General features: G+C 37.9%; 1 protein-coding gene across 2 annotated transcripts in view; it reads left to right on the top strand.

The window, feature by feature from the left end:
• PRKN (parkin RBR E3 ubiquitin protein ligase) overlaps positions 1-24,232 on the top strand; it is an 812,113-nt gene that overhangs the window by 138,529 nt on the left and 649,352 nt on the right. For both annotated transcript variants that reach the window (XM_064509220.1, XM_064509219.1), the window contains exon 2: positions 22,741-22,904. In XM_064509220.1, the coding sequence (XP_064365290.1) occupies positions 22,741-22,904 (164 nt within the window). The remainder of the gene's footprint in view (positions 1-22,740; positions 22,905-24,232) is intronic.

Raw genomic sequence — 24,232 nt, 5'->3', positions numbered from 1 at the left:
GTAAGCTTTTGGTTTTTAATCCTACTTCCTTTGTGATGCAGCCTTACACCACACCAATGAGAGTCTACTCTAAGTTACTTGAAAATCCAGTTGCTATGTTAATGTAAAGAACATGCAATACACTTTTAAGATTGGTTAGATGTTAGTTTCTATTCCAAGAAAAGGGGCAGGGGAAACATTACTTCATGACCTTATATTTGGATCTGCTTTGTAAGGGAGTAACCTGCTTTCAGTGCTCTGATTTTGGCCTGCTTTTGCTGCAATACCTGAGCATGCTGCCTGGTAGGAGACTGTAGAAGAGGAGTGAGGCCTGAACGAGTTGTCTGTAAGTTTATGCAGATTGCGTAAGGAAAAATACGTAGTGTTTGCTGTCACTCTGTTGTTTTCCAAAAGGATGATCATTCTGACAGAGACAATAGCTGCCCCAACAATGCCGTTATCATAAGGATTGATTCTGCCCTTTGACGTGGTTTTGAGGTCTTGGTGGAGCTCCTGCAGCTTTTCCTTTTCTTCTTTCATGCTTGGCATTAGTAAACATACTTCAAGATGTAGGCATCAAAACTGTAGACAAAGGATGATGGTAGATACTGAGTTTCTTCAGATTTGACCTTACTTGGAGGCAAGCATGTGGATATATTTTTAGAGAAATACTACAGAAAATAAATATTATGAGTGGCCTTTAAGCAGAATCTGTTGTTGAAATATTGATACCATCACTGTAGGTTGTTACCAGATAGAGAACGTGATTTTTTAGGTGGGGGAGATTCTAGAGCAGTTTCTCGAGTCTTTGGTTGGTTGTTTTTTGTATGATAAAGATTCAGTTCCACTTTCCGAGGATATACATTAGCCCTTAGATAATCAGATAAGTGGGAATGATTTATTAGGACAGCTGAAGAAAAGGTCCATAACCCCTCCTGACAAGCTTGGTTATTTAGTATTTTCAGTGTTAATTTGATATTTCTGGTGATAATCAACTTCAGAAATTTCTAGCACAAAACAAGTTTTTATTCTTGAAGTGTTGTATTGTAGCTTACTATTTATTATGCTTACCTTCTCCACAATAGGGGTTTTATGATTTTGCAAAAGAAGATAGATGTTTGTGCCATAGGCCAGCAGATAATGAGATAACTCATTCCACAACTAGTAATGGCTATTAGAAAAATAATTTTTTAAGATGTCCAACGTAGTGTACATACAGACAAAATTAACAAGAAGATAGCTGCATGTCATTTCTCTTATATTATTTTTGTATTACTGTGATTTATTTCTGCAAACAATAGTTGCTTGAAAATACCACAGTTACTTCCCCAGTTGTGACAATGATTGAGAGCTGGTTGAGCATCCACCTGCTTGAATAGGCCTATTTTGTCACAAAATGCATGCTTCTATTATCTACAAACCAAATGTAAGACAGTAAAATTTATTCAAGCAGGAAATACAAATTTACCTCTCTCTGATCAGGATTCCCAACAATTCATCATTTTAATGTATGCTTTGCCTCAGCATAAAAACCTACTTACAGGGCTTTAACTTACTTTGATAAGATATGTTGAACAAAGTAGCACTGTTTACAGAACAAGACCTGTTGCAGCCACTACCGCAATTAACCTGATGAATTCATATAATGAAAATAATTTACAGAATATGACCTGTAATAGTATCACCTGCTCATTGAAGAGACAGAGGAGAGTGAGATCTGTCTCACAATACATCTGCAGGACAAAACAAAAGGCCAAAACAGGGTCACATTTCAGTATTGAGCTTGTGTGTGTGTGCGCACATGTTCATAGTCTATGAGCTTCTGACTTTACTAATCAAGATATCAAACATGTTAAATAGCAAACATTTTCTCACTTCATAGCACTTGAAAAACAAATCATATTTGCTGTGTTAAAAATAAACTTCTAGATACAATTTACTATTATTTCTCTTCCCCTACTGAGAGGGAGTTATCTAGATGTTTAAAGATTATTCAGTATGGATAAATAAATAGGCAGTTTAAGTGTAGGACAGGAGATATATCTGTTACTATCAGAGCCCAATACTCTGACCAGGTCTTTTAGATTTTCTACACATGGAGTGTTTAACATTTAATGCCAAATTTACTTATTTGAAGTTCTTTGACATTTCACAGGATTTTGATTTAGCAGAATCATACAGCAATATATTTAAATTACAATACAAGTGCAAATTACACTTAACAGAGTGCAGTATACACTTGAATCATAATACGAATATAGTTCTCATTGCTGGTCTCTATGATATGCTCACCATCATGACTCCAGGTATCACTAGGAAAGAAAACATGGGCTGAAACTAACTCAAGGCCATTGATGTCTTCAGAGCTCATTTTGTTCATTATTTGGGTTTTATACTCTTCATTGGGCTGAGCCACACAAATAACCCCCTCCACTTCCACCCCCATGCTGGCCTGCTTAATGCATGAAGGCATTTGCACTCTTTTGAATTCCTCAGGAAGGAGCAGTTACACAGCTGGTTGATTCACTCAGCTGATATAACTGGTTGATCCTCTTGACTGATCTAGCTGGCTGATCTACTCAGCTGATGTAGCCCTTTATCTAAAACAAAGCCTGCCCTAGGGTCCCCTTTGTGCTGAGAATAAATTCAGCTTTCTTTGCAGCAACTCTAGTCAGTCAGTCCCTAGTTCTTCCCTAAGCTTTGTTGGCACATCACCCTTGCCCAGCTCCTCTGAGCCTACTTCCAGTGTAGGGCTTCAGTGTTCAGTTACAGTTTCTCAAAATGATTCATAATCAGAAATTAATACCTGTCTAGCTACCATTTTATGGAGGCTTCAATGGCACCTTTGCAATAAATCCTTCCTTCCATAAGTAAATCAAGCTGCACCCCCAGTGCAGCTGATGGTTCTCTGCACACATGAACACAACAGGGTGTCTCACTGTGGTGAATTGCAGTGATAGTTCCCTCAATTACAAACTCTTCAGACAAGCTGGTCCTGTCAGAATGACAGCAATCACTGTGAATCCTGATGTTAGCTATAATACAGATCAGATTAAAAAGAGGTCGTAACATTTTTTTGAGTAAATAATGTAATCAATAAAATAATAATTTAGTGAGAAGCCCTGCAACTTTTATTCAGAAGTCATTTCTGAATTCAGTTTAAATTTGCCAAATTGGTTTATCTGAAGAAGATTTTTGCTGCAAGATTCACAAAGCCAGCAAGGAAGTTCCTCCTTGCTTCTAATGTGAAAAAAGGTAGGGAATATAAGATACAGATATCTTATCTTATATAAAATAGAGATATATATCTATATAAAGATATAGAATAGTCAAGTTTATATTTACACATTAATTATTGATTGGTCCATATTTGGACTGACAACTCCCATGTGAAAAAGCATAGATTAATGTAAGTTGTCATCCTTAGCATCTCAGAACATCACAGTTAGCACTGAGGAAAAAAATAACATCTTTGGACTTTTTCTTATAAGATACTTGCATATTTATTGAAACAGAACCTGGAAAACAGCTTTTCTGTCTCCCAATTTAATGTTACAAGCACTTGGATACCAGCTAAACATGAACTTTTTCAGAGTTTGGTTCAATGAATGGCAAAATTGATAAGATGGAGTGTATCCGTTCCAAAATACTCAATAGTAGGATACATAGAACTCTTTAACAGTCTTGAAATCTGTATCTTCTCACATCCTCGAGTAATATTCTAAGTGAGCACTGAGAAGCAGACTATTTCCCCCATTTTTTTAAATAGTACATAAATCTGTCATTTTATTTCTATTACTTTGCTTTTTTAAATAACAGAAGAGAAGCAAAGTACTTCAGGTGCAACAAAATTGTGTAGTTCCCTTATTCTAGAGCATTTTCTGGTTTTAGAGGTAAGACTTTGAGGGTTTATTTGTTATCACACGAAAACTGTGTGAGTATGTCTATGTACTGCTCAGAAAATGTGTTTTCGGGTATTTATTATATTTATGTTTTTATCGAACCCACAGAACAATACTCCTTTAGGCCTAGGTTCAATGCAAACTGAGCTATATCAAATCAGTGGCCAGTTCTCCTTCAGTTACTGTCAGTGTAAAATAAGGAAACTGATCCACCTACTTGGTATGGTGAGGTTTGCAGCTGAATTATGGATGAAAAGTTTTCTATAATCCATAAAATGAGATTCATTTCAGTTTTTAGCCTTTTTCATAATAACAGGAAGATTTCAAGAGTTTGTATTATGCCAGAATTCTCCCTCCATAACTACAATGTACACAGGTATTAGTGTATGCATACATACACAGTGCATGTATATAGGGTGTATATATACATTTATATAGTGTACACACACACACAGAGTGTGTGTACAGGTAGTGTATATGTGATGATTAGCTCCAAAAGGAACCGCCAGATAATCTTCCCATTTAGTATTTCAACATTTGTAGAGTGTTTTACGTAAGTATGTGTTTTAAGGAGGATTATTAGAGCATGTTGCCACAGAGCAGAGATCATACTGTGGCCATTTCTGTCCTTGGACCTTGAACTCTTGGACCTTGAACACCTTCTGGGTTGTATCCAAGCTTGTGCTAGCACAGGTGTTGGATGGGCACCCAAAGAATGTGTGGTCATTAAAGACATGGCAACTGATCTTTTTAAAAAGGGGTTGGTTGGAGTTGGTTTTCTTTTTTTTTTTTTAATGCAGTTTTCTGTGTCTTCTCTTTTTCTGACTTCCACAATATCATTGCAAGAAAAATATGCAATCCAAGTTTGTTTCAGTGCAAATATATTGAATATGGGTTTCTCAAAATACTGTTACCTTTATGTGAGACCATTTTCCAGTTCTGACTAAGTTATTTTGTCTACTTTTTTGAATTTGGAACAATTTTTGATCTAGGCTTACTTCAGTATTTTGGCGCGGTTAGTATTTCGGAGGAAGCTGCTTTTATATATTTTTGTATATTTGTAATTCATTCTTCCAGGTGACATTAATATAAGAGTGTAACTTTTTCCGAGTGGAGGGTTATACTATTCCAGTAATATTAGAAGAATCCAAGTTACGCATATTTTACTGGGTCTACCTTCTCTTAATGCCATCTGCTAGGGAACGATAAAGAGGAGTATTCTACTGGAGTGTCATATATTATGCAAGTATTACTTGTTTTTTCTTCCAAAGGTGCTAAATCAGTTGAACTACAATCCTCTAGATCCATGGTTCGTTTAGGCAGCAAAAAGACATAGAGTTGCACTGAGCCATTAAAAGGCAGAAAATATAGAAGAAAAGTGCTAAATAATTTTAAATTATCCAATTTTACAACTACTAAAGCCAGCAGGTACTTCAAACTAGTATTAGTATCAGTGTCCTTCTGTCCTTGTTGTAATTTAGGAGTCTTAAAAGTTTTGAGAGACTTTAATTTTTTTCTTGCGTATTTTGGCCAGTGATACAAGGTTTTTTTGAAGAAATGCATCTTTATTCTTTGTAATCTTTTTATACAACTTTTATTTAATGGCTTTGTGAAATTTCCATAAGAAATGGATATCTGCATATTATGAATGTATGACTGCCTGTTCTCTGTGGAATTTTTGTGTGACAAATTACTAGCAATATTAGGCTTTATAAAACACATGACTTGACAGGAGGTAAAAATTTTTTGGCAAGTACACAGTAAAAGATGGACTCAGCTTTTCGTGTTTTCCTCCCTTGCAGTTACATCTTATTGTTTGTATCATTCTCTTCTTTCCTTGTACTTTTTGGTTTTAAAAAGTTAATATAAGCTATTTTTTGAATAATTGAGAAAAAAGCTAAAAGGAAAAAAGGTAAGCATTCTTTTCCGCAGACATCATCTGTCCTGTATCCTTGCCCTTAGTGTGACTTAGCTCTCTATGAGCTTCTGTTTGTCTATGACTCCTAAAGATACAGTCTGGAGTAGGGATATCTTTCATGCTATTTTGCAAGTTACCTATATTACACAAGAGAAATGGAGCCCCCTCACTTTTATTCCCCAAATCATGAAACTGACTGCAGGTCTTCTGTAATTCTGGAGAAACCTTTTTCTTCTTCCTACAATCTATTTCTTTTCAGTTTCCAATTTTTCCTCTTACAGTTTCATTATTCTTTTTGTCTCTCTTTTACGTTGTCTTTATCTTCCACTGAAATTTATTTACAGTATTTTTCAATTAATCTTTTTATGAGTCTCTCAATGTTATTATCCTTGAGAATGTCTGGATATGGGCTTCAGGCTTCTGAAGTCTTACGGGTCTTCCTGCCATTTGAAGCTCAGGATTATCACTTTATTAAATCAAGATGTTTGGTGTTCTGTTTTATTTTGCAAGGCATCCATTTCTACATGAGTCCTGGCTATTTTTGCGATAAAAGGGCTTACGGTTATTTCATGCACAGGCCTAAGCAGCACTACTGAAGATCCAGGATATTCTACATCCATCAATTGCCTAGAATTAGCTTGCATTCTAGGTGCCTACAACTTCATGTGAAAGTCAGTAACCGGATTTAGAAATCTTTCCTGCCCTTGCTAGGCAACTGAGACCCAGGAATGAGAAGCATATAAAATGCTAACTTCAGAAAAGCTGAATTCTGGGTAGGGCAACATTCTGTTTTTAATCTGCTTTAATACACCTGTTGGTTTCTTGCTTGTTGTAAGTAATATCCGTACAGAAGGTGTTTATCATGGCAACGGAACAGTTTCACTGACATGGTATAATTGAAAAGAACAAATACCACTACTGTACATTAATAATGCAAAAAATCTTGCTTGGGATGTATTATTAAACCAAGTAACAGTGTGTTTTGACAGATTTAAAGAAGAAAACCCCCTATTAAAGTAACTTATGTTAATTATCTAAATATCATGAGAACTGTGTTAAGTCTTTTGGATTTTTTTCAAGAAAGGAAAGGAGGGTTTCATCTATCTGACAATAAACATTTGCAATGTGGCCATCTATACTACGTGGTGCCATAAATAATTAATAGCTCAAATTCTTTTGCAGATGTTTGTTACTGATGTAACCTCCCTTCTGCGTAACATTTCTTTGTCCTTTACAAAAATTCTAAGAATCAAAGAGCTCTGTGTTTGCTAAAATTCTACTCATTATTTCCTTTTTTTTACTATTCATGTTTAAACCTTTTTGTCTCCTCCCCTCACTTCCTCCCCCCCGATTCTTCTTACTCAATAACTGGTTACATAATCAGGTATGCATCTCAAATAATGTATATCAATATTACAATATCACATCTATAAGAATGACAAGTCAGCTTAATAGCAACTACCAAAGTAAAATGCTAAATAAGTAAACATTTATGATCATGACAGACTTCTGGGCATATATTTGGATTACTTTAAAGGAAAAGAAAAGCATATTAACTGTTCAGTTGTGATTCAGCTGTATCATTTATGATTTATTCTTTGGAGGAAAGAGAAATGAATGAAAAGCATTTTTTTCCTCTGTAGCATATACGTGTGTAAGAAGAAATATGTCCATGTTTTAGTTCTCTTTTCTGAAATAATGATTTCAAGAATACTGTCACATAAGTTCGTACCGAATGTTTGACCTACCCAGTTTAAAACAGCATTTTTAGTTCAGAATTTTTATTCTTCTTGAACTAATCTAATCTAATCCAAACTAATCGGTCCAATCTTGTTCAATTTATTTATCAGTAACCTAGATGAAGGAACAGAGTGCACCCTCAGCAAGTTTGCTGATGACACAAAACTGGGAAGAGTGGCTGATACTCCAGAGGGCTGAGCTGCCACTCAGAGGGACCCTGAAAGGCTGGAAGGATGGACGGACAGGAACCTCATGAAGTTCAACAAAGGGAGGTGCAGGGTCCTGCACCTAAGGAGACATAATGCTGTGCACCAGTACAGGCTGGGGGCTGACCTGCTGGAAAGTAGCTCTGCAGAGACGGACCTGGGGGTCATGGTGAACAAGTTGACTATGAGCCAGCAGTGTGCCCTTGTGGCAAAGAAGGCCAATGGTATCCTGGATTGCATTAGGCAGAGCATTGCCAGCCGGTGGAGGAAGGTAATCCTCCCCCACTACTCAGCCCTGGTGAGGCCTCATCTGGAGTACTGTGTCCATTTCTGGGCTCCCCAATACAAGAGAAACATGGAGTCAGTGGAGTGAGTCCAGCGAAGGGCTGCTAAGATGCGGAAGGGATGGTGGCATGTCTCATATGAGGAAAGGCTGAGAGAGCTGGGCCCGTTCACCCCGGGGAAGGGAAGGCTGAGGGGGGATCTTATCAATGTGTCTAAATATCTGAAGGGAGGTTGTAAAGAAGATGAGACCAGACTCTTTTCAGAGGTGCCCAGCGATAGGATGAGAGGCAACGGGCACAAACTGAAACACATCCGGAACAGGTTGCACAGTCTCCATCCTTGGAGATATTCAAAAGTTGTCTGGACACAGTCCGAGGTAGCGTGCTCTAGGTGACCCAGCTTGAGCAGGGGCATGGGTCTAGATGATCTCCATAGGTCCCTTCCAACCTCAACTGTGTGATTCTGTAATTTCATTTTATCAATAAGTTTCTCTATATATGTTTGTAAATATCTAACCAAATTATGTATCTCTGTAATTTTTAGACCTTTGGACTGCCACAGTATTTCATTTTTAAATTCAGTACTATGTAGGGGTCACACATGCCATTACAAAGGTTTGGCTTTAGTTGGACAATTGGTTTAAAACTTTTTATGGCTTTATTTAAATAGATCTTGTTCTGATTTTATTCTTGTTTCACATTTATCACTTGCATAAGTCTATAACAATTCAGTTTCTCTCAATTTATATGTAATTGGTTTCATACATTGTTAAAAATTGCGTCTGCTACTCAGATGAACATATTAAGATTATAACTATATATGTCACAATTCTATTCCTAAACATCGTAAAAATGCAAGGATCTAAATCTTTAAAGTCTCACTGAGTTCAGTGAGGTTATTTGCATACATAACTATATATATCTCTAAGCATATGTACTGATGGAACCTATGTACAGAGCATATGCTGACAACAAATGTAGCAATTTATGGGCATTGAGCTGCTGATGCCCAGACCACTATAAATAAGGTGGGTGGAAAAATTTAAACCAGAAGAACTTGGCAACCTTCCATTATCTCTGAAAACACTGTACAGTTTGTGATATCAATATATAGCAAAGGAACACTATGTGATACAATCCTTCCATTCTATTTCTAAAAACGTCATGTAACGTATACTGTACTCAGACTCAGTATTCCTGATCTACTGGTGTCTTGCTTCCATCATATGCTTTTGTGAAACTATTTTTACCTTAACAAGTATAGGTGGCTACCATCGAGTGGCCCTGTAATGTGGAGTCAGTTACAGACCACCTTAAAATCATATAATAGACCATAATTTCCTGTCTGATAAAACTAAGCCTTATATGCTGGGAGATTTCCTTAGGAAAAATTGACAAATGCACTGGCATAGGGAATGTTAGGTTGCAACTGTGTGTCTGTTTATCAGAAAGACAAAAAGAAAGAGGAAGTCTTGAGGAAACATTGAGGTTTTCATGAATATGAGAGATGGATTTTCTTGTGGGAATATTCAGAGTTAGAATGAAGCACCTGCATTTTCAACAAAAAAGATTGCTGATTCTTTCAGGCCTCAAAATACATTCAAAAATAAGTAAATCCCACAGAACACTAAATCCCTCTTTTAGTATCATTTCTCCTGACAACAGGAGCAATGGAAACAAAGCATAACCCAAAATAATAATTCAATATTAGCCTACCACGTTTTATCTGGAGAGCTGAAAGAATTGGTTAGCACTATCAGTGCTTAAAACTGAAGGAAGTAGAGAGAGATTCTGGTGTTTCAAAATGTATTTCACCTCAAATGCCTGATAGAAATGATGTCTTCCACTTATGAATTTAAGGTTTGTGATGAGGGACTTTTGCAAGAGAATTTGTGGAACTGTGCTGTGCAGATACATCTTGGCTGTAGTGTTACCCTTTCTCAAAGGTTTGATGAAACCTGCACTTGTTACCTCACACTAAGCTTCAGCTTTTACAATGAAATATGGGAAATAGCCCAGGCATAGAGAATTAGACCAAATCAAAAGCAGGGGTTTTTTTTTGTTTGTTTGTTTGTTCAGAAATTTTTATTTCTGTTTTGGGGACAGAAGTCTGAAATTTGGTCTAAGAGATATCAGTGTTGATATTTTAACTTAAAAATTGTTTTTAAAAAGATTTCATTTTGGTAGGGAGGAACAGGTTCATCCCACCATTATCAACTCAGCTGTTATTTCCCATATTAATGTATGTACATCTTGCCTGTGGCAAAACAAATCTTTTAAATAATTTTCTTCATATAATGTTCATGAATTGCTACATACCAACAAAACTTCGGACTTCAGTAGGCATGATATTTGCCAATGGAAATTTGCTCTTTCAGGGGAATTGTGACCTGAACTAGATGTAACACTCTGATATCGGAGATCTTTTGATCTATCATGGCAACAAGCTAAAACTTTATATCATGAGGCTTCTTTTTTAGTGATGACATTGCTTTATTTTTAGTCCTCCTAAACTTTAATATCAAAGCCTATAGCTTTCTAGTGAAATATACCTCAAAATTGTAGGCCTGCAGGCCTTGAAATATCTAACTTCATATCTGCTACTGACCTAGATCTGACGCAGAGAGACAGAAAACATTTATGTCATATTCCTCAAAATTGCTGGGTTATGGAATATTAAAGGTAAATCCAATGAAAAAGATTGGTGGAGGATTGGTGAAGTGATAAGAAACATACACATTACACTTGTGGACCAGCACAGCTCCATATAGACTTCACTGCTTGGTGGCATATCTAAAATATACACACACTATATGCTTAAGCTCTGCTTAGAGTTTTTAAAAAAAGGGGGGGCAGAAACAAAGTCTTTCATACAGTTTCTGAAATGTTTTGCCACTTTCATCCTCTTATTCAGCTGATGTATTACAAATCATCATTTATCAGTCTGAGGTTTCCTACTTCATTTAGATATTTCATTATGATTTGGAGGTTGGGGTTTTTTTTATTTTTATTTTTTATTTTTTATTTTTATTTCTGTGATAGTATTTGATTCAGGTGTCCAGGAAACATTTTTCGGTGAACTAAGTCCTGGAGTCTGTAATCTTATCCCAGTCAGTAAAGTTCATGTAAAAGCCTTCCCAGTGAATAAGGATTTGACTCCATACTAAAATGACAGCTTTCTGAAATGGCAATTTTATACATATATATATGTATATATATACCAATACATGTAATATAATTCAGGGGTGATTATAAATGCCTGTATTGAATATATTTTAAATATGTCAATTAATCTCTGTGTGTTTAGAGAATATACTGAACTCATAGTTACTAGTATACCCTAGTGTAACATTGGGATATTTGAAATGAATCTTTATTTCCAGCTAGCTAGCAGTTTTATAGCAGGAATGATGGACTATTTTTGGCAGTCAGTCCAAGCCATATGTTTTTGCCTGGCGTAAGTGGCTACTGGCTGTTTTGTTGGGAACAAGGAACTTAGAATTTAAATCGTAGTGTAAGAGTTAGTTCCTACAAGAACGCTGCTTCTTTGAGTGTAAGCTAGATAGCAAAGATTGATATTAAAAACTAAAAAAAAAAGAAAACTACCACAGAAGCAAAGGGAGGGAGAACTCTGAAAAATTCAAGAGGGACAAAATTATCTTTGAAATATGGTAAATTTCAAGCTTTGCTGCAGGAACTTCTTTTTTTAATGATTCAGATGAAAAGTTGGGTACACATTGATCATTTCAATTACACAATTGGAGATTTCTCAGGGAACCCATCATTTTATAGTTCTTTTAACTTAAAAGGATAAATCTTACTTTCAGAGCAGCAAATATCTACGGTAGTTTTACTAAAGCTAGTGGAATTACATGAGAACTTTAACTGGCAATTGTGCATATAATTTTGCCAGTAGAATTTAACTTGGAGCTGTCAGAGAATAAAATGACCATTAGTTACTATAAGTTACTATAAAAGTGATGTACCATTTTGGACCAAAACAATTTTTTCAAGTGTTGAAAGGCATTGTTTCAAAATAACCAACAGCAAGTCTCTTGAAAAGCTTTGATGGGCAAGCAGGCTGCGAATGTAAAACCCAAGCAATTGTGCTTCATGCAGTCGAGGGTGTACGTACCAAACCCCCCATTTTGAGGCAGGTGGCCTCAACACTGGCAAGAATTTGGAAGCTGAGTACTGCAAGGCCAGAGGCCGAGCCCCAGATGGAAGTGGAGCACCCCAGGACTTTGGGCTCCCCGAACCATGGCCCGAAGTACTGAGAGCGTCAGCTCTCGCTGCGGCTGGGCCCTGCGGCAGGGGAGCAGCCCCGCGGCTCGCTGGCATGGCGCAGTCCACATTCCATGGCCACCTCGGGTCCAAGAGGAGCCGTGGGATTTCCAGAGGGTCTCTCGCAGAGTAGGTATTGTTTCACCGAGAAGGCTTTGAAACCCATACGTTTCACTGTGTTGGTGGTTAGCAACATGTCAGCATTTTCTGAAACAATACTGAAAAAGCCTCAGATTCTCCTAAAAGTCAGTATTGTAGTTATGGTGCCTGTCATAGGTACCAGCATTGGGAAGTCTACAAGGGTCGTTTTTTGCACTGAGACTTTAGAGACTCTGGACTGTGCAGTGGGCAACCAACTCTAGTACGGGTTGAGGAGAGATTTTAACTAGATTTCCTACCCCATTACCAATTTCTGTCAATTAAGAGGAGGAAGAGTCTCATGCCTGGCTTGCCCCCACAAAGGCAGGCAGGCAGGCAGTTATGCAGACTAAATTCCTGCACACCTGAGCCAAATGACAGGAAGATTGAGGAAAAGGAGCCTTTCTCTCTCACACACACACACACTTGGGATTTTGAATGTCCCAAATCTGCGTTGACTGAAGAGATACATTTTCCCTACCACCACGCTGCCTTTCAGGGAGCAGTGAGTGCAGGGCTGCCCCACGAGGAAGGATGGGCTGGGAGCCACGAGGTGAGCATGCTGCAGGCCAAGGCTGCCTGGTGGGAGCAGCCTGGGGGACCCACACAGGGAGGACGAAGCCGGGTTGCCGGGGATCGCCAGGTAAAAGCAAGGCGATGAGTCAGGCCGGGTCCATCCGGGAAACCCTGTCGGGAGGAGCAACAGGCAGGGCTGAGCCCAGGCCTCCCGGCAGTGGTGTGGGCCAGGGCCTGGCAGCACCTTTGAGTCTTTTTGTGGAGAAATCAGCATCAGTATTCTGCTACTGCCCTTGTCGTAATTTTACAGCTGGGAAGACTGGTCTCAGAAGGCGCAGACCATGTCTGTAGTGGGGGGGGGTGGGGGTGGGTGGGGGGAAGCAAAACGTGAGGCAAGTAGGGGAGTTTAGCATTTAAAGCAGGGCTGCAGCTATCCTGGAATACTGAAGCTTATGTTTCTTTTACTGTAGATGACTATTTTTGAGTAAAATAAGATAAATCAGGCTCCACAACTTGGGAAGATGTCTAAGGGAGAGAGGCTACAGAACGTTGTCTCAAAATTGAATAGTCAGTGGTGAAATATAATTTTATCTGGTTATCCTGTGCTTTAAAACAAATCAGCAAGTGATCATAACGAGCCTTTAGACCTTAAAATACTGGAATATCTGAGAATGGGATCAGTAAAAGAAAAGAAACTTAGAGATTCAAAACCAAGAAATTGTGACGCTGGAACTGCAAGTACTAGAGAAATAAGTTCTCTTGTATTGCTATTCTCTGGAGCAGCTGGCTTCACCCTCTTCTTCTGAGCAATGCACACGACTATAACAGCATATAACCATGTCCTGGGCTCACCATGTCCTGGGCTGTAGCAAATTTTATTCCCTTCAGTTTTGGCTTGGTTTTATTTGTAGTAAGAGCTCTTGTACAAATGAAACCAAAGCTTTCTCTGTAGGTAGGTACGCTGCCAAGGTTTTTTCTTGGACTTAGGTTTTTTGTATGTGGAACTAACCTGTTTCTACACAGTTGCTTCATACAAATTTTGCCAGTTGGTGTTAGTTATGAATGGGTTTAACTGGTGCACAAGGACATATAATCACTGTTGAAAGCTTATTTTATCTCTACTATTTTTTTCTGTATTGTAATACGCTTAAGAGACTTCGACACTCCTCTGCCCTGTACTGGACAGCTAAGAAACTTCATGAGGTTAGAAAATTCCTTTCTTAGTGAAGTATGACAGCTGCCATATTTAGAATACATGTGTTTTAGTGAATCTTCAGGTGTCAACTAATGCTTCTAGTATTTAGCAGAATGTAGACACCATAAGAAATATGTGTTAAATTTCCCAGAGAACTGGAAGTGAGCATAACTGTTAAAATCAGAGAATCTCTGTTACTTTGCTTTGCAGTGCCTTTTACAGCCTCAAAGCTGTTGCAATATATTACTAGTCCTGCTTGGGATTTTCTGACCCTCCTTATGGATTTCATTGAACCTATGCAGTCTTTGCAAAAACGTAAGTCCATTCTTCCACAGAACAGGGAGAATTTAAAAGCTGCAAGAATATACATTTTATTTTTAAATGTAATACTTTTATAAATAAGGAAAGCTGTAGCATATAGCTGGAAATATGTTGAGTTTAAAGACTCTTATCCACATCCATTAAAGAACATCCACATTAAAGAACAGTATGCATCTATTTAAAATGAAGCATGAATTTAGCTTGATTCTGTATCAAGGAAGTTCATGGCAGCTTTCTGCTGACATAAACAGCCAGTGACTCAGGACAAAAATAACTAGGAAAACGGCTTTTTTGAAAGAGACTTTTAAAGGAAATGCTAAGATAATCATAATGTTGGGTTAGCTAGCCATGTATTCCTCAAAAACTTTAAAGATAACATAGGTAGGAGTAAAACTGAGTGAATCACAGGAAATAGTTCACTGGACAAACTTAGCTTCTATATTAGATTAAGTAGCATAGATCCTACTTACTGTGATACTTGCTGAGTTTAAATTTTGTCTCGTTACCATGCCAGAAAGCAGCTTCATATTCATGTCTAGTTCTGGCAACAAGAAGGGTAGTGAGATCTTACTGTTTTTAGTTGCCTCTGTCCTAGATTTGGACTACTTGGTAGTGAGTGAGAAGGAGAGTCAGGAGGGGATTGTTAGCCTGCCTACTTGCTAAATATCACTCAGTGTTATATCCTATGGAATATACACATCCATGACACCTACAAAAGAGCTGCCACAGTGGTTCAGAGCAAGAGTCAATCTAACTCAATATCTTGTCTTCAGCAGTGACTATAGGCAGAGGCCTGAAGAAGAATGGGAACAGGATAAGCACAGAGGATCTCTCTGACCTTCTCTAGGCTCGCAGCTGTTTTAACTCAGATAACATGTCCTTGAAAATGTGTTTTTCCAAGAATGGGGGAAAAGTCTTGTGACAGCATCCGTTACTTCTTTCTGTTTTTGCAGTAATAAGTTCCTCTTTGACTTGGCACACAACTTGAAGACATGGCCCTTCTTAGCTCAAATTCTGTGTATAGACTATTTCTTGCTAGTACATATTGTGCCCTCCTTTTCAGTGTAGAGATTACTGAGCGGTCTATGCAGTAACTGGCAATCAGTTTCTTTTCTCCCACTGAGCTCATGTTAGACATTTTGCCTTTACCACTCCTTTGGCAGAGTTCCAGAGGGTCTAGCATGAACAAACATCTCATTTTGCCTGTTTTGAACCTAGCCCCTACCAGCTTAACTTGATGCCTGCTAAATCTTGCAGTGGAAGTGAATGCTTAATCACTACTCACACTTTCTGTGCTACTCAGGACTCTGTAGAACTCTCTCATCAGGTATAAATTTATCAATTATGAATACTACTATATTGCTTTTCATAAATATTTGCTTGTATAACAGTCAATCCTGATTTTTATTTAAAATGCATATAAAATGAACAGAAATCTCAATCTAAAAATTAGAGTGGTTAATTGCAGAATATTTTAAGATATTCATTGAATGCTAGCTAGAACTAAGGATGTTTCTGTTAACAGGGTTTGTTCCTTGCAAAGAAGAAGAAAGATCTTTACCGAGGATGTGGCTTTATAGATATAGTTTATATTTATAGATTACTGCATTGCTCTGTGTGTATGACTACATCATAAAATCATTTTTTAGGTGAAGGTAATTTATAAATGATCAGAAGCAACCAAATTACTCCAGGTTAATGAGTTGCCACTTATTGCCTGTGTAGGCTCTTTTTCTGCTGCAGCTGTGAAACTTGCTTACATTAATGTGCTTTATTTCACAATTGCAATGATCAAGGAGGCCTAAGGCAGCCAGTTATTGTGGATTAGCAACAAGTGGTAACTCATCAAGTCATGGTTAACTTGGTTGCATATACCTGTCTGTCTGCAATTGCTAGACTTGGTGCAAAATATACAAGAGGACACTTTGCCAGGTGAACATGATACCAGTGCCTCAGCATCTTCAACAGCAGCCCATGGTCTCAGGGTAGAGTTGAAGGTGTTGGTTTTCAGCCATACAGCCTGAAATGGATGAGATCACTCTCCCTGATGTACCTTCTCACTCCTTGTGCAGACAGTAGAGGTTCTTTAGTTGGATTCCCTTCTTTGCAGAAGAAGGCATTAGCTGTCAGGATGTTCAGTGCAAGGGCATCAAGACTCTGGATCTTGCTGTCTCAGCTCGACTCCAATTTGTCAGAATTTGGCAACTTTTTGAGGAGAAGACATCAGTTTGAGAGTTTTCTTGGAGAAGGCTGAGGATATTTTTACTAACTGATGAAGAGGAACAGTGGCCAGGAGATTTTCTGTAAGACTGCGTACTGTAAAGCTTCTGAGATTTTATTATATAGATCAAGAAAAAAACTCAGAACAGCCAGCTAGTCATGGCTTCATGGCAGTGGAACCAGCCACTAAAGCATGACTTGGTGATGCAGAGCAGAAGTAGGGTAGAAATTAGAACGAAGCTGGCTGAAACATCCTTCTCTCCAGTGTTCCTGGGAACAAAAACAGTGTTGGGAAGGTCCCGATTCTAATGCAGAATCTAGATGCACAAATCTGGAAAGGAAAGTACTACCACCAATTCCAGGCTGCTAGAGCTGCTGCAAAAAGGCGCTTCAAAGAACTTTGCGCACAGTTGTTTAACCATTAATTGGACTTCTGTAACATGTACTGATTAGCTGTTTAAAAAAGCCTGTCACAAAGTAAGCTACTCCTTTAGACTAATTTACCTCAGCTTGCACAGTCTCCCCAGTTTGTCCTTTTCTTTCCATTTTTTGTTCCTCTCTAATCTTTTGCTTTACTTCTTTCTCCTTTTGCAGTTCCCTTTCACACTGAAAACCAGGAAGAAATAATAAAAAAGTTGTGGAACAAAATTTACTGCCATCACATTGTTAGACCTGATATCATGTTCTGCTAGATCTTCACCCTAAATCTATCCTACAGTTGTATTCCTACAATTTAAGTTGTAGGAATTCCTAGCAGCAGCTGACTCTGGGTTTCTCTGGATTAATAGACTGCTTACAAATGTGCCTCATTTTCTTTAAATATAATGATTAAAATAAAACAGCATCTTATCATATAACTGAGGATGCTAGTGCCCCAGACACCTGAAAAATATGTTTTTATTTTCTATATTAAAACAAACAAACAAAAATTATAAAGCAGCTGTCTTCCACCTGTACCTTGAGAGGTAATGCACAGCTGTACTTTAAAGAGGAACTTGTGAAACTTTTGCACAGTGTTCTAACAGGTGGCATGGATTTTATGTTATCTTGTTTTCTACCTTCTCTTCTGTTGTTCATCCTTTCTGTGCATTTTTTCGTTTTTATCTGAACTAAACTGGTTGGTTGTACTGGATAAATTACTAATCGCTAGTTGTGAGAAGAATTAAATCTCCATACTGAAAAGATAGATAATGTGTTCTAGCGTGAAATAGTCTTTATGTAGGTTTTTTGCTAAGAAGCGCTATGTTCTCAACTCATGCGCTGAGCCAAAGAGGAACCTATCACCACAGACGGATACTGTCACAAGACAATTTTCCCGTTCTTAGGAAAATACATTTTAAAGACCTTGTCATCTGACCTTAGTGGGGAAAGGGCTTTAAGAAAAAGAGCCCCACCTATTTCAAACAGTCCTTAGGTTAACCCTTGATTATATTCTTTTTGCCCTATAGAAAGAATGGGGAATAAAGAGTATTTGAACCTGTCATCATTACCTTGGAAACAATATAATTGCTTAGTAGTAAGATCTTAGAGTTTGAAGGTGTGCATTCTGTCACTGTAGGTCATATATTTTAGGATATGCCTTTTGTTTGGTGTGCAGGGTAGCAGGATTGGGTAATTTGGTACTTAAGGAAGAAAAAGAATTGGCTATTTTATGTCAAAAATAACAGGGAAATGTGTGTTTTGCATTTAGCAGTGTAAAAACATCTACAACTTTTTTTCATGCTTGGCACAATTTAGTTATTTTGCTCCTATATACTGAGCTTTGCCTTTGTCGTTTGTTCACAAGCAGAACCTCAAGCTTCTCTAAGGTGCAATATATATCCCCTTGATTCAGAACTGGAAAAAAACTGTAGGGTTGATGGCAATGGGTGTTAGAGCTGTGGCACTTTTGGAATGACTTGCTAAAAAAGGAAGGCTGCAGTATCCCAGGGCTCTGAGAGATGTCCTGTGGTGATCCTGGTGGAGGGCCTGCTGGCCAGCTTTCTTCAAGCCTTGGCTTGAAATTCTGAAGTCCTCCCTACCCCCATCAACCCCCACATACTTTTCCTAACTTTATCCAATTTGCATCTGTGTTTGCTTAAATTTCCAGATGAATTTCTGCTAACATGCTGAATGGCAAACTGAAGCAGCTCAGATGCAGGTATCCATTTCACATTTCCTTTGGTATCCCTGTTATTAGGTACATACCACCTCCACCATAAGGAATAAGGACGGATGGCCAGGGGCAGTATGTCTTAAATTTACCAAGCTTTTAGTCACAATCGTCTTCTTCACTTATATTCCCTTCACTAACAATTGTTCCTGTGGAAAAATTACTCATCGTTTTGTATCCTAAGTGGTTGAATTGTGTTGCCAACTCCATTTTGATAGTGGATGAAATGATACATTATAGTGTTTGTGAAACATGAAATCTTCAGGATAACAGTACTTTATTCTGAATGAGTGCATTTCCATATTGTATTCATGTGAGTGAAATGGCTTATTATACAGGAATTTATTAATCCAAGTCACTCGAGAAGTGATAACTTCTTGATTTTACTACAATCACTTGAATACAAAGCAACTAAAAGCCAAGAAGTTGAGTTCCTTAGGAACTTTTCATCAAAAGAAATGCTTTGGCTGGGCTGCCACTGCTTCGTCATGACCATAGTACACACTTCTTTCTGGGATTTACTTTGATGGTGCATTCTGAGGGACATAATCCAAACAGAGGAGTCAAGTCAACAGGAAGAATAAATATTTATTTCCATCAAATGCTGCAGAATGAAAACATTTTCATACATATATGGTACTTATTGTTCTGCAAGAAGAATGAAAAAAGTCAATACATTAAATTATTGATGCAGTTTGGGATGAAAACAAATGTCAAAATAGTGAAATTTCTCATAAATGGAAACTGAGATTTTAATTCTAATCAGTATTTTATTCTGTGTACTCCTCCACTCTTTGGCCCAACTAGGGGGTGGAGGAATAACATTTTTACTCCTCACTTCTCCTATTTCCCTAAATTAGTAAGACTTGTTACATTCTGCTTAATAGGCTTTAACCTACTGCTGCATGCTAGACCAGAATTTTTATACACACACACACACAATCTCATATGTCTTGTTTGCACCTGAAGGTGTGTCATTTACCCTGCAGCCTTGTGTATCCAGGATTTGTAGTATCAATCTAACATTTCTTGAGGGAAAGGCATTGCTCAGTACAAATGCTTTTCCTGCTCTTATACGCAGAAGTGAGAACCATCCCTTTGTCACACTCACAGTAATGACATGTCCAAGAAGGGAGCCTGCGGTCTTTGAAGAAACCAGTTTCCACCACTTCAGTCATTATGCCAGACCAAAAAAAAAATCTCTTACTGTATAGGTGCACACTTGAAAAATGTATTCTATTTTGAAAGATTTGATTGTTCTGAGAATAATCTTTCTTCTTAATACAGGAGGTTTGACTGGAATCGTCAGATCTGTGAAAAGGGAAAGAATTTATTTTGTGTGTGTCTGTGTGTGCGTATACATACACACATATGTACACATATAAAAGTTACTTTTTCTACAGGTGTTCACGTATGCAGTCCTTGCTAATGCTTCCAAATGAGATTAATATTATGTGACTCATTGAATGTAGAATTGAATGTATTGTATGATGATGTACACTTTAGATGTCTAAAAGACATTTTTATACCTCTGTTTTCCTCACTCTTTCAGTTATACCACTTTCCTCCATTTAGTAGTGTGCTTAAAATACATAGACTTAAAGTAAGATTGTCCCCATGTTCACTTGTGCTTGGAATTTTGAGACTACCACTACTTATACCTTGGGAGGAGAAGACTACCTCTTGGAGGAGAATAAAAATATATTTATGTTGGAGGAGAGGGGAGTTGTTGATGGTGAACATATATTATGCTTGCAGTGTTTTGGATTTATATTGTCTTTGGAAAATGAGTACTGCTTTACAATTCATTTAAATGCCACTTCACTTGTTTATGCTTCTTTCATAAAACACTCTCCTCTTACTAGTGCATTTGATTTAAAGAGTGAATGCAATTGCTAAGTTATTCTTACTTCCAAGTCCAGTAGCACTGGCTTTCAGAAGACTAAAGAGGAAGAGGATTATTTATTAGTTAGGGAGATATCCAAGGAGACATGCATCTATTCATGTTATGTGTGTCTACATATATAAATATATATAAATGAGTAAAAATATTAATATTTATATGTGCATAGACAGCATTTATAAAAAGCATATTCCCCCATTGTTTTAATAATATATTTTGCTGTTGGCCAAGATAATGTCATTTATAGTTGATCATTATGAGTGTACCTGGAAAGAAGGGAAATCTTCGGTTCCTAGTAGCTGGAATTACTTTTTGTCATGTAATTTCTCCTCCACTCTCCAAGTCACAATCAAAACAAAATTTGAATTCCACTGATTTTTTTGGACAGCTGAAGTGTAAAGCATGAACAGTTCAGTTATTTCCAGGACACCCTTAAAATAGTAATCAAAACCTGTAATGAGAGGTGCTACAAGAAACTGTATAACACACTGGAGGGCATGTGTGCTGCATTCCTCGTGACATAGCATAGTATATGTGACAGTACTTTCAAGTCCCAAACTTAAACTGTTGTGTAGAACTTTATTGGTATGCAGTCTTGTCATTTAAATGTTAGCCAGGAATATCAAAATCTGAGTGAAAGATGTGGGATTGCAAATATTTACAACATTCTTCGTTCAGCGAGACAGTGACAACGTTCTCATCAGCTATATTCAAATGTTCTTAAAATATTTGACAACTTTTGAGTGTCAGGTAGACTTTGTGCTTGAAAAATCATAAGCATCCCATTTTCAGTTTAAAAAATAGTTATTTCTTTAAGCTGCATAAATATTTTTGAGCTTATACTTCATCAGTCTCAAAAATTCAAAAGCATAACATCTTCAGCTAAAACATTGCACTGGGAATGAAAAATAAATCTTTAAGAAGTGATTGTTACAACCAGTACCCAAGCAGTTATGGTGGCAGGTAGCCACTATCTAATTGATCTAAATGATTTTTTGTTTTATATTGTTTTTCTTTTTACTAATTCCTTAATTTCCTGCCTGTAACACTATTGGTTGAAGCACTCCACTGGGGGCATGTCTGCTGTTCATACGGTCTCGGTGATGGATACGACAGATGTAATGAGGTTTTTCTGTTTCATAGCTGTTGTAGTCGCTCTCCTGACTGTGGGCTTGACGAGCACATTCAGAGCCCTTATGATGAACAGCTCCAGCGGCTGAAGAGCAGTAAGCTTAGGAGTTTATTTGCCAGACTTCTCTGGATGTATAAACCAGTTGCTGTAGCTCTAAAAATGATACGGCTAGTGCAGTGATGATTTTCTGCACTGAGGGTGTATGCCAGCAGGAGTTATGTACTGCAGATATTTTAGTGAACTTGGAAAAAGACCACATCCTAATAGAACGCCCTCAGACATTTCTGCGAGTGTATGATTTTCTCTCCATCATTACTTTCTGTAGAATTAGATCTGTGGGAAACCAGTTTACATGACTGTGCTTTACTGCATAGCAAGGAATTGTTTTTCCTTGTATAACTTAGTACATCTTAGCTCCCGAAAATACCTCAGTTTCCTGCATTTATTTGTTACATGCAGTGGGGAAGAACACAAGGGGCCCAGGAAGCATGTGTGCCCCATGTCTGCTAAAGTTAAGGCAGAACTGAAAATCTGTTGTGCCAATTAGTGATTCCTTAGGCTCCTGCCGAGCTAGGTCTCTTTTTTGATACTAACTGTTCTCTGTAATTTATAACACTGTCAAGGGGAAACACATGCTTTTTGTTTATTGGTCACTAACTGTTCAGTGATGGGAAATCCCATATGATTGCTCCTTTCAGAATGATATATTGCAGTATTAATAGTTTTGCCTCTTAAAATAGTAAGTGCTATTATGCCTGTAACCCAGGGATGAGAGGCCTCTCTTCTGTCATTTTAATATAGATACATCCTGAAAAATTCTCGTTTTAAAAGGTATTTTGTTCTTGGTCAGTGTTTGTCAGGTTCAACTCCAGCCATGGTTTCCCCGTGGAGGTTGATTCGGACACCAGCATCTTCCAGCTCAAGGAGGTGGTTGCCAAGCGACAGGGAGTTCCAGCTGACCAATTGCGTGTGATTTTTGCAGGGAAGGAGCTCAGGAATGACTTGACACTGCAGGTAAGTCTTCCTTGGGGGTTTTGTTTCTGGACTGCTGCCAGTTCAACTGCTTTTGCCTCTAATGCTGCCAATCTGACATTCATGCCTGAGATCTAATAGAATAAATAGTGCCTGGGGATTCCTTGAACTTTACTCCACACTGCTTCATTAATTCTGACCTTCTTAATTATGTATTAAAACAGCAAGCAGGAAGGATAGGGGAAGAGAGAGAATATGAGAGAGAGAGCACGAGAGAGAGCTGTGCTTAGTGAATAAATGTTTACTGACTACAGAAGCAAGCTATGCACAATTTCTGTATCTGTTCAATTTCTGTCTTACTTATTCCATTTGAATCTTAATGAAGAAGGATGTGAATAAATTGCTCCAAATCAGGCTGCACAGTCATCACATTTTACAGAATTTGTAACCCAATTGTGACCCCTGGAGGATAGTTATAGGGCTGCTGCTGTTTTGTGTGCTGCTGTGCACACACACACATGGGTGAGTGCCCTGGTGGAGGAATAGTACCAGTCCAGAACGACCAGTGGAGATGCTTTCAGAATTTTGTAGTGGTTCAGGTGACTATATAAAAGGTCCCTGACAGGCTGAACTATTTCAGATTAATTAGCAGTCATGTTTGAGAAGTATTGCTGTTTTTAGCATAGCTGCTAAGTCTAGGTGCAGAAAATCACTCCTGTATTGACATCCTATCACTATTTCTCCTTGGGTATGATATTTATTGCTTTGCAAAATGCTTTAGGGAGTTTAAGCGCAAAAAAGAAACTACAGAAATGCAAATTGTTGTCATTCTCCAATGTATCACCTGTGGATAGTGTTGATGCACCTATTCACTGGGCATGAACTGCAATGTTTTACTTATATATGATTATTTTTAGAAATAAAATATATGAATAAAAATAATAACGTGAATTGTAAAAGCTGTCAGCTGCTGGGCCCTAGACTTGGGTGTCTATGTTGCCCTGTCAGAAGCGTCTAAACCCCCTAGCATTTCTTGGGAAGCTGTAGTTGGTAGTGTTACTGCCATTCTGTTTCGGGATGAAACACAGACTTTTTGTTTGAGCCCAATGTTACACTTGTTACCAAGTTTGTTTCTGGATGAAACATGCAATCAATTGCTATGGTAAAAAATGTTTTTCAAATATGTAGGCCTCTTCCTTCATTTAGAGGGAGTTCCTCCAGTTCAGTTTATTTTCAAAAGACTTTTTAATTATTTGCATAAGCACAGTCACCTTATGAGTGTGTGCGAAATGACATACAGGGGAAGTATCTCAGGAGGTAGAAAGAATTCCAGAGTCAAATGATTGTCTATATGTACATACATGCTGGTA

The sequence above is a fragment of the Dromaius novaehollandiae genome, chromosome 3 (genome assembly GCF_036370855.1).
Source record: "Dromaius novaehollandiae isolate bDroNov1 chromosome 3, bDroNov1.hap1, whole genome shotgun sequence".
NCBI lineage: Eukaryota > Metazoa > Chordata > Aves > Casuariiformes > Dromaiidae > Dromaius > Dromaius novaehollandiae.
This window is presented reverse-complemented; position numbering and strand designations above follow the sequence as displayed.